This window comes from Thermobia domestica, chromosome 1 (assembly GCF_964235325.1).
Source record: "Thermobia domestica chromosome 1, izTheDome1.hap1.1, whole genome shotgun sequence".
Taxonomy (NCBI): domain Eukaryota; kingdom Metazoa; phylum Arthropoda; class Insecta; order Zygentoma; family Lepismatidae; genus Thermobia; species Thermobia domestica.
The window spans coordinates 156,773,282-156,789,010 of NC_137454.1; the positions used below are offsets into that span (position 1 = coordinate 156,773,282).

The 15,729-nt window shown below is 36.0% G+C and overlaps 1 protein-coding gene across 2 annotated transcripts in view; it reads left to right on the forward strand.

Moving 5' to 3' along the window:
- Positions 1 to 263: 263 nt before the first annotated feature.
- LOC145690285 (transcription elongation regulator 1-like) overlaps positions 264 to 15,729 on the forward strand; it is a 166,991-nt gene continuing 151,525 nt past the window's right edge. For both annotated transcript variants that reach the window (XM_081765045.1, XM_081765055.1), the window contains exon 1: positions 264 to 437. In XM_081765045.1, coding sequence (XP_081621171.1) covers positions 301 to 437 — 137 coding nt within the window. In that variant the 5' untranslated portion in view covers positions 264 to 300. The remainder of the gene's footprint in view (positions 438 to 15,729) is intronic.

The following is a 15,729-nucleotide window of genomic DNA, read 5'->3' on the forward strand; positions in this document are numbered from 1 at the left end:
GATTATCTAATTGTCGGAAAATATGAAACTTAAAATTCAAATTTATGTTTTGTATGTATTGCTTTATTTTGAAATGAAAGTAATAATGAATTCTGGGCTTATTGTTTTGAACACTGTCCCCTTAATATTGGCAAATTTTTGCTGTCCCTGGACTTGCACTCAAATGCTGCCCCATTATGTGTCTACTGCTTTCTCCTGTTTTTTTTTTTTTTTTTTTTAATTATTATTTTTTATCTTCGAGTCTTCTTCTTTTCCAACTGTTCGGTCTGGCAACGCTGCCATTAACATTGATAGTGAAACATGGCGGAGGATACTGGAAAGAGTTCTCCATCACCAGGATCACAGAATTTTGATCAAAAACATGACGATTCAGGAGAAGGGGATGGACCAGGAGGTTATAGAGGAATGCCTCCTAATCGCGGAAGGGGAATGTACAAGTTAGTACCTGTTATTTTCGTTATTAATTGTGAATTGCATGCGTTTAGATGGAGCTTTAATGGAATAGGCGATGATTTTATGACACCGGTACACATCAGTTCGTATACCTCGACTTCTCATGGCTACGTTCCTTTTTTTAAAACATATGAGTGTAGTCATTGTAGATACATGTAAATAAGTAAATTAATAAATGTATATTAAAGAGGAAAGAGAATAAGTGATCGTGTATACAGTATGTAGGCGTATTGTTTCGGGTTCACTACCCGGAGAATGCATCGCCCATAGCATAGGTTTAAATGTTATAATTTTGTAAGCTGATGCGTGTATATTCTCCATAATAAAATACCATGAATTATATTTTAATTTATTATTAAAATGTGTAAAGAGTACAGATATCCATTTCTTTTTGTAAATAAATTATTTTGATTTGATTTGGTTTAGTTCAAAAATATCGGCATTCAGATTTACAGTCACGGATGTAGAAAAAAAAGTTTTTCTTTATACCGGAATGGATATAGTATACATGAAGCTGCATCAGTTCCCGTAGGAGCAGGACGCTCATGCTTTTAGGGATTATTCATTGAGTATGTACGAACTTACAAAGGGGGTAACAAATCTACTTTTATTTACTTATCGACTGGTACGAAAATAAAACAAACGTACCTTTACATCTGCATATGTAGTGCCCTTGTACTTTATCGAAGACTGTGTGTGTGTGTATGGGGGGGGGGGATTTAACGCATATCGCATGTCTTGTGCATATGGATACTTCTTACTATTGCATTACGTAGAAAATTTATGGTATTTCATGTAGAAGTGGTAATAGAACACAGAAGAAACGCAGATCAGGGGATTCTCATGTATACTATTACCTTTCTTTAAATAAACCGAGTCTAGTGGGTTTTATTGGGGACTCCTACTTATAATACGGTGCCACTTAAAAGATTCATGTTCACATTTGGAATGTAACTATGGAATACACTTTGGAGTCAGTATTCCTTATATATCAGTTGTGTTGCATTACGCAAGGAGACGTTTCTACTAAGTTTTGACACATTTCTTACGTTGGTCAATGTTCCGTTAAGGGGGTCCAGTGTCTTTGACACCGCTTCTTTCTATTGATTTTCGTTTGATTTCATAATATAACGTTATGTTAAGTTCTATTACGTCAGGTTAGGTTAGCTTAAGAGGGTCCAGTGTAGTTGTGGACCCCCTTAACGGAACATGGACCCTTACGTTTTCAGGTTAGGTTAGAGCTTTGTATTTGTGGCTTATATTTACTAGTCGGTGGTGGTGTATTTTTGGCACACCACATTTTGAAAGATTTACAGGATATATATAATTTGGGTTAAGTTCCAAAGTTGGGCGTCCGTTTCCAGCAAAATGTTTAAAATTTAGAGGATAGATATGGATAATTTGATCGTTTATGTGCTTGATAATATATAAAAGTCTCGAAAAATCTGTTTATTTGTTATATATAAGCGGTTGTAAACATGAGACTATACAGCGAGCAGAGGGAACTACTTGGCGCAAGGTAACAAAACAGTTGCATTGTGGGAAAGAAACGAGCATATATGTTATCAACATGGCGAATGTACAAGGGCAACGAAGTAACAGTTTTAACGTTTGTGAAGCAATACGTTGATAACGAACAAAATCTTTTAAAAGTTTGCGAAGAGCACGGATTAATGAACCTAATAACAAATTGCAGAAAATGTGAAAAGGAGATGACAGCGAAAAAACTTGGCGAGAGCGGACGCCCAACTTCGGAATAAATGCATATAATTTTATTAAATCAATTAGAGAGGGAAAAAAAGAAACAATATAAATTGTTCAGAACATGCTATGAACATATAAATATATATAAGTAGTAATATACTGGTACATAGGAAGTTACACAATAACATCCTAATGACGTATATCTATGTATTAACAGAAAATTAAAAAAAAAAAAAATCTTTGGGTAACAGAAAATTAAAAAAAATGGATATCTAAATACGGATTTAGATAAATTATTTGAATTAAATTATTGGAATATATTTGACATATATTAGAATATATATATAAGGAACATATTTCTGCAGGCGACGGTATTTTATACCGAGTAATATAGTGTATTTTAGTTTTATAAGTGTATGGGTACTAGTATAAAATCATTGCAAATGCTTTACGATGGATAAAAAAAAAGTGAGTGCATATGAAAGATAACTCTATACAGGTTATTTTCCACCGGCAGTGTATTTCTGCACAGTGTACAGAAGCTGTTTTTTGTTTACAAGTGGAGCGTTATTAGTGTGAAACCATGACAAGTGCTGTTGGAATTCGTATTTTTGCCAGAACCCATTTCTTTTCAGTCTTAGCTTATGCATAAACCCACCATCGCTGACGTGCCTGCTCCCTTGGGACACACTGTCCCATCGTCTTCGTCCAGCCCTGACTCGGCTAGATAGCATTCGTGCATTTTAGTGGCCATTTAGCACAGGTTGGTTTGTGTTTTTGCACTGTAGTTATTATGCCATACATGCAGGATTCGTATTTATAAGCAAATCTGAAAAGGATTGTAATTTTTCAACAATTACTTCTAGTGGCTTTTTTGAATTTTATCTATGCCAAGTAACATTTTCATGTCGCCCAACGAAAATCTTTTAGGAGCTAATGAGAAGGAAATTAGTGAAATGATCATAATTTTTTAACAATTCATTCGAGTGGTGCGCCAAAATTATACATGCACGCTAGTATCTTCCCGATGTGGCAGATATAAGATCTCCAGTGTTACTTACTTCACAAAATATAGTTGAGCGACTGAAATGGGTTAGAAGCTCCCCAGGCCTTTTTTTTCTACCTTTATCACCGTTTAGACAAAGGCAAGGTACTCGATTCTAAAGCCATGAAACGAGTTGTAGGAGATACGAAACTCCGGAGCGATACGTCCGTATTTCTTTTAACAGAGCATGCACTAAGTGAGGAGCTTCTTTACTACTTTCAGATTGACTTAAAAGGGCTCAGTATAAATACAGTGTGGACAGATGGCATAAAAACTTCAGTGCATAAAACACTAACCAACATATGCTAGCTGGCACGTGTGCTATCCAACAGGGCAGGACCGCAACAAGGTGCCCCGAGCGGAGCGAGGGGGTGCGTCCGTAGGGTGCAAACGCATCAGAGCCAGGGGTGTACGCATAAACGATAATAGCGGAAGAGCTCACTTACACATACAATACTTTCAGTATCACTCAAAATTCATTTCAATATGGTGTGCACTAACAGTAATTTCTTATATTCACACTGTCATTCCTTCACGACAAATGTTACGCATCGTATTCTACCTATGAATTTTTAGTTTGGTAGAACCGCCTGCTCGAGTGAACCCAGTTGGGTTAACTGCTGCAAATGGCGGTCCCCAAAATACGAAATTTACAGGGAAATTAACACAATGAGATGCATGGGAGTAACAAGAATGGTAGTAAAGGTCATCAGGTAGGATAATTAATTAGAGGGAAAAGCAAGATTAAATTCTGGACTGTATGAGTTCGCGTATTCATCTAATATTAGGTAAACAGGTAATACAATATAATATGCCAGTGTTTCAAGAGTAATAAAGAGAAAGGTAATTCTATATAATATAGAATAGGATTAAAATCTTACATTATATTCAGGATTCAAGGGCGAGCCGTTCTCACTGAAAATTTCTTGTTGTTTTCAGGAAACGTGACAGGTATATATTAGGATATTTATTTATTTATTGTATATTGATCACAACAGATATGTTTACATAATATTTGTTCTACATGCTAAGCTGTGTAGTCAATATATTTTTTGTATGTGCATCAAGTATATGTATTTTGGGGCATTTTATTTGGGCACTTATGAATTGTGCACATTCTCCTAATAGGCGATATACTTAATGTATTAGTACGTTGGGGTGGTTCGTAAAATGTTTGTAGCCGCCAGTGTATTTTTCTGTTCGGAACATGAAGGGACATTTCGGACAATAATATTTGCGAATGTCATTATGTAAAAGTTCATGTTGAAAACACAGAAGGAAATTAGCTCTTCTTGCTTTAAGAGGATACATTGAATAACCTAGTAAGAGTTCAACATATTTTTCATATCGAGACTAGACCCCCGTGTCTTTATGTATTAAGTAGCGAACACATTTTGGTTGAATTGCTTCTAATAGGTGTGTGTATTTTTGCGCACTAGGATTCCATATAATGCAGTTGTATGTCATTAATATGATACTCAAATTCAAGATAATTTATTTTTCTCGTATAAGATACAAGAACACGTCTAACCACTGCAACAACTTTCAGTTCACCTCAGAGTCAGAAGCTAGAGATGAAATTGATAGATTTACTAACCTCTTTGGCATAAACGATGTGTCACTCACGTATATTGTCAATTATCATCTAGAACCTATATGGGCACATCTTTCACAGATCACAGCCATATTAGTCCCACATGAACCTGTTTTTAATGTTATAATCAGGGTTGGCAAAAACCATGGTTTTTATTAAAAAAACCAAAAAAACCGGTTTTTTTGGTTTAAACCAGGTTTTTTTGGTTTAAACCAGGTTTTTATGGTTTAAATGATTTGCTCTATATATTCATATCATATATGGACAGAAATAAGTTTGTTTCGCCTTGATGTTATTATGCAACAACCGGGTTATGCTGGAAGGGGTCACATAAGCTTAAAGCGGAATAAAAACCGCTTCTCGAGTTACATCCAAGAGAAATTGTCCTCCATTTGAACTCGGAACCAGGACTAATTGGCCACAAATGCGATACGTCTGCCGACTCACTCACGAAGGAATCCTGATAAAAAAAAAAAAATACGTTGTACTTATCTTTACATGCTTCTTAATATAACTGTCAAGAGTCATTTCAGAAGGACAAAAAGATGAACAGTTGCACAAGTGAAACCATTACACAGAATTAATTACATATGAACAATTTCAAAGTACGACGGAGTACAGAAGAACTAATCTCGTTCAAGTTAGTTAACAACGACTTTTATTGGTCCAAATTAAAGAAATACACCGACTTAATCTGCATATCAATAAGAAAAGGGAATAAAGATACGAATTATTTGAGTCCACTTTGGCTCAGACTCATTTATACATAAATAGATACCAAAGATACTTATTTCACTAAATGCCTCTCGTGGGGTCTGTATGACACCCCCCCCCACACACACACACACAAAGTACGGCATTTTCGATGTATTTTATCAATAGTAAACATTGAAACGAAACAATATTTAGAATTTTTCTCCGATTGCAATTACATAACAATAATAACAACTACAAAAAAATCACAAAATAAACATTTATAAACTTGTAAAAAAAAGTTGCTTTTGTAGTATAATCTTTTTGAGTAATGAATGGGGAGTTTAGGTCTGAATATAATACGAATAATATACGGGAGTGAAACGTGATAACCCACAAATGTGTGTTCATCAAGATTTTACAAACACTTACACTTTTACGAACATTCTTTTGTTTTTTGGTTTAAACCAGTTGGTTTTTTTGAAAAAACCAGCTGGTTTAAACCTTGGTTTAAACCATGGTTTAAACCACCTTGGTTTAAACCAGCCAACCCTGGTTATAATACTATTTTTCTTATTTCAACATATCTTTATCTAGGATTATTCTTTTATTTCTGCCGTTCACTCTTTAACTATTGATCACAAAATCTTCCTTATTTTCATGTTTTCTTTGATCTTCGCTGGATATTTATTCATCTGTATTGTATTTCTGTGCAAAATTCGTAGCTGTTAAGTATTGTAAACGACGCGCTATTAGAAATAACGACAACTGTGAATCCATACCTTCTTATGTTGACAACCACCACTATAAGTAACAACACCTTACTACATTTCTTTAGAGCAGGGTTTGAGGGGCGAATCCTGCTATTAAGTACACGTCCCTGTAACATCAAAATTTACGAAATGCATCTTTCCTGTACTTGGTTGCCAGACTGGGGCCGCGGTGGCTCAGTGGTAGAGCGTTCACCTCTGGTGCTTGGGGTCCCGGGTTCGATCCCAGCCCCCGCCAAGTGAACTTTGTGGTGGACAAACACCGTGTGCGTGGGTTTTCTCGGGGTTCTCCCGTTTCCTCCCACTTTCTTCATTCCACCATTTCATCCATTTCTCATAATCACCGTCTCCTTTAGCCTAACCGGCATAACCGTGGGACGTAAAACTTAAAGATTTCATTTCATTTAATTTTTGGTTGCCAGACAAGACAATGTTTATCTTAAGGAAATAAATTATCATTACCTTGGAAAGTGTTTTTGAGGAGTTGCATTAATGGATGCAGATTAACTTGTTGGCTGAATATATCTACAATGTGTGTACATACGACATGAAAAGTGCAGTGCTTATAACACGAACTAACTTTAAAATACAAACCAACTTGTGCTAGGTGGCAAAAAAGCTATCTGAGTCAACCCAGGAGCCCAACAGGGGAACCCGAACGTAAGCGAGGCGGTGTGTCCGTAGGGAACAGACGCTAGCTACTTAACTGAAAGTCAACATTTTCCTTTAAAAAATGCAGGAATCCGAAAGTTTTTTTTTTTTTTGGGGGGGGGGGGAGTTCTTCGAAATCTCGTTTTCAGTTGCCAGTTTGCTTTCTGAGGTCAAAGAATCTTTCTAACATAATCTCACATATTCTATCAGATATGCGAGAAGAAATCGAGAGTTTCCCGATCTCTTTTTTAATGCAACTTATGTACGTTTGTATGTGTGTAATCATGGAGATGTAGTTCTGAGGAATCTTTTATAAAAAAACTACCTTCGGTTTGCAGTTAACTGACACCTGTAATTAACTGGAGAAAGTGGTTTGTATTAATACGCTAGTATGTACTACAAAAAGAGGGAAAGTAGTTGTGTTCTTTTTGTCCCAGATCCTCGCATTTCCTCAGACTAAAGCCTCGCGTTTCCCATATCTCTATTCCCAAGAGATTTCGCGAAATGGCCATCTTATTTTAAGAATTTTCACCCCCCGCTGAAACATGTCTTTAATTATTTAACACTTATGGCACAGCGTGAAATCATTTTTGTGGCCTATTACACGTTACCCGTACAACGTATATTTTGCGTTCAAAATGCAATATAACGGTCGTACACGTTCCCGACGCGGTATTCGTCCCTATTACATTGAAGAGAAGTGTTTCCTTAGTCATACCGCAAAAAATATGTCAGCACTAGTACTATTCAGTGTTCCTTCTTTCTAGTGGAGCTCGACGTCTGCACTTTGATAAAATGGGTTTCACATACAGCCATGATCATGTCGATGCTGAGGAAACTCAAAGTAAAGATGAAAAAATAAAACAAAACAGCAAAGAGAGAGGTGATGGAGAAATAGACAAAGGAAAAAAGGGACATGATGAGATTTTGGTCACTTTTTCGTGTGCTTTTGGTCACTTTTCAACTATTTGCAAGAGACTATACCACTATGAACCCTACGATATTTAAGCATCAGGCAAACAAAAGAGTTAATAAAGGTCATTACTGTGAGATAACTAATTACAGAGAAAAGTGATGATTAATCTAGGACTATATGAAGGTGCGTAGTGAGGCTGCGTAGGTAAACTGACAATAGAGCATAATGAGTCAGTGTATCGAACCCACGTCTTAGTAACGAACCTAGGAAGTGATAGGTGCATTAGGGGAGAGAAAAGCGCCGATAGATTCTTGATAGTGCCTCATAACATGTCGTCCCTTCAGGGTTATCTTATTTTAGGGAGACATGTCTTTGTAACATCTACGGAAAAATATGTGAATTGATTTCATAATAGGATTATGCAGGGTGATGCAAAACAAAGCCGACATCGTCCCTGATACCAAGGTAAGACAAAAAGTATAGACCAACCTGGATTGAGGAATGCTTCCTTTCGGAGTTATAGGTTGCCGAAAACATGAAAAAATGAACTTTAAAAGTCCTTAGCTCCCTACTGTAGTCAGGTCAAGACTTCACTTAGGAACTAGTATGTGCCCTACCCGGATATCCAAGTTTCAGAATCATGCGGTACTTCCGCAACAATTTTTATAGAGGCAATTGGTGAACACTTCAAATTATATGCCCGTAGCCAAACTCCCTTCATAAAAATTGCTGTGTGAGTATCGCAGGATTCTGAAACATGTATTTTGAAACATGATATCGCAGTTATTAGTTCTTAAGTTAAGTCTTGACACGACTACGGTAGGTCCCATAGTTTTGGAGTTACGGACATTTAAAAGTTAATTTTTTCATGTTTTCGGCAACCTATAACTCCGAAAGGAAGCATTTGTGCACCCAGGTTGGTCTATACTTTTTGTCGTATCTTGGTATCAGGAATCACCTCCCAAACGTTATCGATGTTGTTTTGAAACACCCTGTATAAGTAATTAAAATATATCGGAATCTCATCTCACATATGTTTAGTCAGCTAGAAATATGAGTGTACTTATCACGTAGTACTTCATAAGAAAGACATGGAGTGAAATTTTACGTGAAGACAATCTACAAAGTGATCATGAAAGTGCCACAAAGCTGTGCTACACGCAAGGCATGTGCTTTTATACCATACAAGTAATTTTTCCAACTAACTTTGGTCTTGCGTGTATCTACCGTCACTGATAGCGTAAGTTGGTTTGTGTTTTATGCACTGTACTTTTTATACTAAGCTAATGATAAGATGATCATCATCATAGTCATAGATATTCTGCCATTATATTGGCATGTCACTTGCCAGCTGAGAAGCTTCCCTGTTCCACACTCTTCCGCTAACCTCTTCTTCATGTAGATTTTTCTGTTTTGATATCGTCCATCAATTGTAGCCTCGTTCGCTCCCTCCCTCTCTTTCCTGCCACCATACCCTCTAGCACGTCCCTCATGATACAGTTCCTTATCCAATCTTCCAACCAGTTTCTCTTCCTCTTCTCACTTATATCTAATACTGTTCTTTTTGCCCTTACCATTTCTAACACCTTGTCATTCATTTTCCGCTCGACCCAACTAATTCTCTCCATTTTTTCCACGTGCATACATGTCGAAAGTTTCCAGTCTTTTTTAATAGTTTTTGCGTAATATCCATGTTTTTGCCATATACAGTACAATACTCCACACGAAGTATTTTATGAATCTTTTTCTCAGCACTTTATTCAGGTTTCCACAAAGTAGATTTTTCTTCCTCCTAAAGGCTTTTTTCACATTTCCTATCCTTGCTTTTATTTCGCTTTCGCACTTCCTATCAATACTAATAATACTACCCAATATGGAAAACTCTTAAGGTAAGGAAACATTGAATAGTTGAAGGATAATTTTTTTGCAGTAATACAATATGGATGTATACGTAGTTAGTAAAGAATAAAGCAAGAAATTAACAAGTATTTGCGAAATACAATTATAGTTGAAGTAGGGACATCAAACAGAATTAGGGTTAATTGTGAATAAGGTAAATATATTAACCATAAGTAATTAGGAAAATAACGCTTAAAATAGCTTTGTTCTGCCGATCAAAGGGAATCGTCAGCGGAACATTAGTCTTACATTTCAGTGAAATAATCAATTTATTTTCGATAAGAAAATCTGATCAATTCCAAATATGGTTTTTGTGTAAGTCTCTGTAATGTCTCAGGAGGATAACATAATCTCTCGCATTTGTAACAGATATTTATACCTATTTCTAGAATAGGAAAGTTATTGAATATCATGAAATAACTTTGCCCGATCAAAGTATGTTAAACGTTAGCAATTAATAGCTTTGTAAGCATTCTTGATCATAGTAACAGTTTCCGTAGCGGTCTTGCCAAGTTTCACTCAAAACTTGATCGCAAATCTTTCTAACGAGCGCTGCATTTTCACTTGCACAAGATTAAAAAAACAACCCTCAGTCCCTCACGGACAGACCCGTCCTTACTCTCTGGATGCTTGGAGCATACGGAGCGACAGAGCGCTGCTTAGCTGGGTTCCCTCACTACCAGTTTCAACCGGTCAGACCGCGCTCCGACGTACAGTTGCGTCACAATAAATTCACTGACATTACTTTCGGGGCAGACCTTGTATTTCCAAGATTAGAGTGTTAGTCCTGATAAGTGATTAACTCTGAAAAATGTTATTGAGTGAGTTCTGTCTCTTTAGAAAGAAGTAGCACAGCCGTGATAGAGTACCCGTAAGGGCCAAAGCAAGTGATTGGATATCGGAGGCGGAGGGGTATTAGAATTCTCAGTCATATGTAAAGTAAAGGGAAATGAAAATTTTTACTTTAACGTCCCACGTTTATATCTTTATACTAAATGAGATATAAACGACTGAAATTCTGTGTTCTCCTGCCGAGAATCAAACTCGGGAGGGAGCACATGCGCTAGCCATTAGATCAGCAAGCAGGTCTGTAAAGTGTTGGATTATATATAATGTGTATTGATTCTTTTATAGAAGTTATATGCCAGTTACGCATACATTATTTATTTTGCTATCTCCATAAATGTGTTCCTTAGTCTTTCTTTCTGAAAATCATACGTTTTCCATAAATTTTCTTTTTTATACTGGGCTGTTCACAAGCTGTATCTTGTTGATTAGCTTTCGTGCTTTAAAGTTAGGTTAGTTTAGTGTTAGATATTAAGTCACGGAATATCATTTGACGTTGTTTTCTCTTACCTTTGATACAGTATGTTACTTGCATAGCGTTAACTACACTAGCTCGTATTATTATTATTTTAAAAAGTCAAGAAATTCTCATTTATATCTTAGGGCGCTTCATTAATCGGAAGAAATGATACATGGGTTCATGTCATAAATTATTAGATGGAAATAATTCATATAGATAATTTCTTTGGGAAATTTTAATTTGGAAAAGTTTATTTTTAATAGTGCCACATGCCTGTTGAAAAGTAGAGTTTAATACGCGTATTTTATCCATTGATATTCTTACTAATATAAAAGGACGAGTGTTTGTGAGTGTATCTATCATCAGATTATCACACAGGAGTCACTTATGGCCAGCAAATTTTGTACACAGATAGATCTCCACCTAGTTTAACAGCGTACGAAACCGTTTTGTCGGTTTTAAGTTCAAGAGAGTCACATGTGCTAGCGGTTTTCGGTTAGAGCGTGTCACATGTTCTGGAGGTTTAAGAAGTGTAGAGTACCTCAGAAGGCCCTCAAATTAGACAACTCAAACTACTATACTTTGTTGCAGGTTGTATACTGTTCAGTAGGCCCAGCAGTCTGTTAGTATGTAATATAATGTCTTCTGCTGGCACTTAATTCCCTAATTTCTGTTATTTTAAAAAATGGATGAAGAAAATTTTCCCTTTCGTTGGTGGGAAAATGATGTATATTTTTTGCAATAAATTCATGATTTTCACTGCACCCTACATATTCTAGTATGCCATACACTATTGTAATCTAATATGAACAATGTCTTCAGGATTATATTAGCCAATTAGAAACTAGCTTACAAGTCGTTCAGTAAATATTAATGCTTGATCAGTCAATTTTTATTGAAAACAACACATTTTCCGAAAGTATAATGGAAAAGTATACGCATTTTTCACGTAGACAAGAAGTTGAGCGTTTTGTACATGCGTAGTCGTGAGTGGAATGACACCGTGTCCATGTAGATGCATATCTGTAGGTGCATGCACCTATACTTGGAAAAGTACGAGGGATATCAAATGAACACCTTAAAAATGCAATACAGTTTAGAATATAATAATGAAAAGGAAATTTTACTTCTTATTTTTCAACGCAGTCTCCTTGACGTTGAATGCAAGTATTCCACAGCTTCGGAAATGCATATATACCACGTTGGAAGATTTTTTTTTTCTTTTTTTCGAGATTGTAGCCACTCGTGCATTGCATTTTTCACCTCTTGACCACTGTTGAAGTGCTTACCTCCCATCGCTTCTCTGAGTGGTCCAAACAAATGAAAGTCACTGGGGACATGGTTTGGTGAGTAGGGTGGATGAATGACACTCACATTTGATGCCATCGATAGTCTAAACGTTCAAACGGGCAGTATGTGGTCGGGTGTTGTCATACAGTAGGAGGACACCTGAAGACAGACGTACTCGTCGTTTACGCCTGATTGCAAGACAAAGTTGATTTTTCAGCAGGTTTGAATACAAGGCACTGGTTACAGTCACTCCTTTTTCTATGTACTGTTCCAAAATTACTCCCTTTGCGTCCCAGAAGAAAGTAAGCATGGTCTTTTCTGCTGATGGTTGAGTGTGGAATTTTTTGGTTTTAGCGAAGAGCGGTGACGTCGTTCGTTGCTCGCTTTTTTGGTTTCTAATTGATGATAGTGAACCCGGATCTCATCGCCTGTAACAATCCTGTCCAAAAATGCATCACCAGGGTGTCGATCGGTCATGAAAGTCACGAAATCAGAACACGGTCATGAAAGTCAAGAAAAAGTCACGGAATTTAGCTTCACTGTTCAGAAACCGAATCACTGAACGCTGTTTCAGTGTGGTGCATATGGACAGTGGAGCGGCCGTCTTGATACTGACGCTGCCTCGTTCGTCGTTATTCCAGTAACATTCTGCCACCTGTCGGTCATTAAGTGTAACTCAAAGCATATTACTTACATATCGAAGCAATCGTCCAACTTTACGGCATTTGATTGCGTATTTAAAGTTTTTATTTGATCCTCCCTCGTAATATACAGTTGAATGTTACAATAGTTATACATAATAATTATACAGTTGTGACGTACATTCAAAAATATGTGATCCCTTATACGACCCCTTTAACATATGTGACCCTTAAAATAAAAAAGCACTGTAGAAACATAATAGAAATTATAAGAAAAACGAAAATATACTTACCTTGGTCGAAGAGCAGAAGCATAACTCATGAAGCTAGAGATTAGACAAACACCGTTTTAGGAAATCCATTACCAATAATAATAGTAGTAATAATTAGAGCTAGGAATTTTAGACGCTGCGTCTTAATTCTTTTGCTATCAAAATGTCCGAATTAGCTTGATTTGCAAGGAAAAATATTAAATAAATACTCCTAACTGTTCTGTTGGCAATTTTTGCATTTTTTTTTTTTCAATGCAAGCACGTTGTGCATCTTTTAGCAATGTCCTCTTTTTGCACTTTTTAAAATCATTTTTGACTCCTTTATCGCATTTTATTCCTATAATAATTAAACAAGGAACACTGAACGTTTGCTGCGTCACACAAGTTTCGGCTTAGTGCAGTCGCATTAAGCGAAATCTATTGAATGGGCATGTGAAGAAAGATGGCAGCATCAATCTGACCAATCATTGCTGTTCGTAGACTGTATTAAACATGAAATTCAAAAAGCACAATATGTATTTTTAAAAACACTTTTAACAAACAACTAAATACACATATTGCTTTCCACAAACAGCTACAAAATAGTACATAATGTTGTTGCACACTACGTTCGCACTAAAAATTATATTCAATATAAAAACAAAGGAGAAACGAAGGGCGGCCGAACATGCCGCCACCTTGAAATATTTCAATACCACAATCCTTTTACATATTATTATTTATAAACTAGAAGAGGAGAAATTTTTACAGTTGGTCGTTTGAAAACATCCTTGCTAGGTTTAATAGTAACAGTTCTAACAATATAAACTACACCTGGATAAACAACTACTTTTGCCAAATTCGAGTGTTGAGGGGATGTCTTATCTTTCTTAACTAATACTAAATTATTTACCTTGATATTAACAGACTTGCTCCACCATTTAGGCCTTTGTTCCAGAGATTCAGTTTGCCATCGTTTCCAAAAACGTTGGAGCAATCTTTGAGTTAATTGCCAGTGTGACAAATGACTGATTTTCAGTTCACACAGATTTGATTCAGGAATTGCTGCTAATGCATCATGAATTAAGAAATGATCAGGAGTTAATACTTCATAGTCATTAGAATCAGAAAATAGAGTAGTTAATGGTCTAGAATTTATATATGCTTCAATTTGAGGGAAAACTGCATACATATCTTCAAATGAAAGCATAGTATTTGTTACCTACTACACGTCTCAAATGATACTTGACAGAATTTACACCAGCTTCTCATATGCCATCAAAGTGAGCCGAGGATGGTGTATTGAAATGCCAATTTATAGATTGCATAGTAAGGTAATTATGTACAGTCTCTTTAAATCACCATTAATTACAAGCTTTAGCAAATATTTTAGTTTCCTGTTTGCACCTATGAAATTTGATCCACAGTCACTGTAAATATCAGTAAGTTTTCCTCGTTTCAAAAATCGTTTCAAAGTTGCAATAAATGATCCTGTTGAAGCGTCACTCACTAATTCTAAATAGATGCCTCCGATACAAACAAATAAAGAGTGCTACATAATCTTTGAACACTTCTGAATTTCGACTTTTTATATTTTTTAACATTAGTGGACCAGCATAATCTAAACCGCAGTGCATAACTGAACGGGTTATTGTTACTCTACCAACAGGAAGTTGATCCGTAAATTGAGAAGCTGTTACATTTGACTGTGATATATTACACAACTTTTTATAACCTTCTTTACAAAATCACGACCACCAATGATCCAAAATGTTTGTTGCAACATAGACAAAAGTAACTGTGAACCTGCCTGGAGATGCTTGATATGTACAGATGTTACTAGAAGTTCTGTAATTCTAACATCTTTTGGAAGTAATGTAGGATATTTGAAATCATATATAACATTAGCGTTTTGCAATTCAACAAATCTCATGACGCCATTTTACATTTTTTTTTTTTAAATCAAGAAATGGGTTTAAATATAATAATTTATTGTTGGGAGGTAAAACTTTTTTCGTACGTAAATGTTTTATCTCAAGTGCATGTTCAAACTCTTCATCTTGTTTTAAGCAATGCATTCCTTTGTTGTTAATGGTTTTCTGTATGGTTAATCCCTGTTTACTTTTTCTCTTCATAATAAATATTTCACACCAAATACGAACTAATTTTGATTATGAAAATTGATCGATTATTGTACAGTCAACCTTAATGTGGATGTTAACAGTTGAACACATTTATTCACACTGAATAGATTCTAAGTTTTTACAGTTAATATTTACATTAGGCAGTTCTGGTTCTGTCAACCACTTTGGCCCATTCCGCCATAGTGAATAAGGCTAATTGTGAGAGTCAAACCACGAGGTCTACAGTCTGTTAGATTGTCTTTGCTCGATGTTTGCCAATTTAATGAAAGCTGATTACTGAACTTCAGATACCCGGTTAGCCACAAATGTTTTACCATTTACTAGCACATGATTAAAGCACATGATACTGTTGAGTATTTTTCTACATACAAA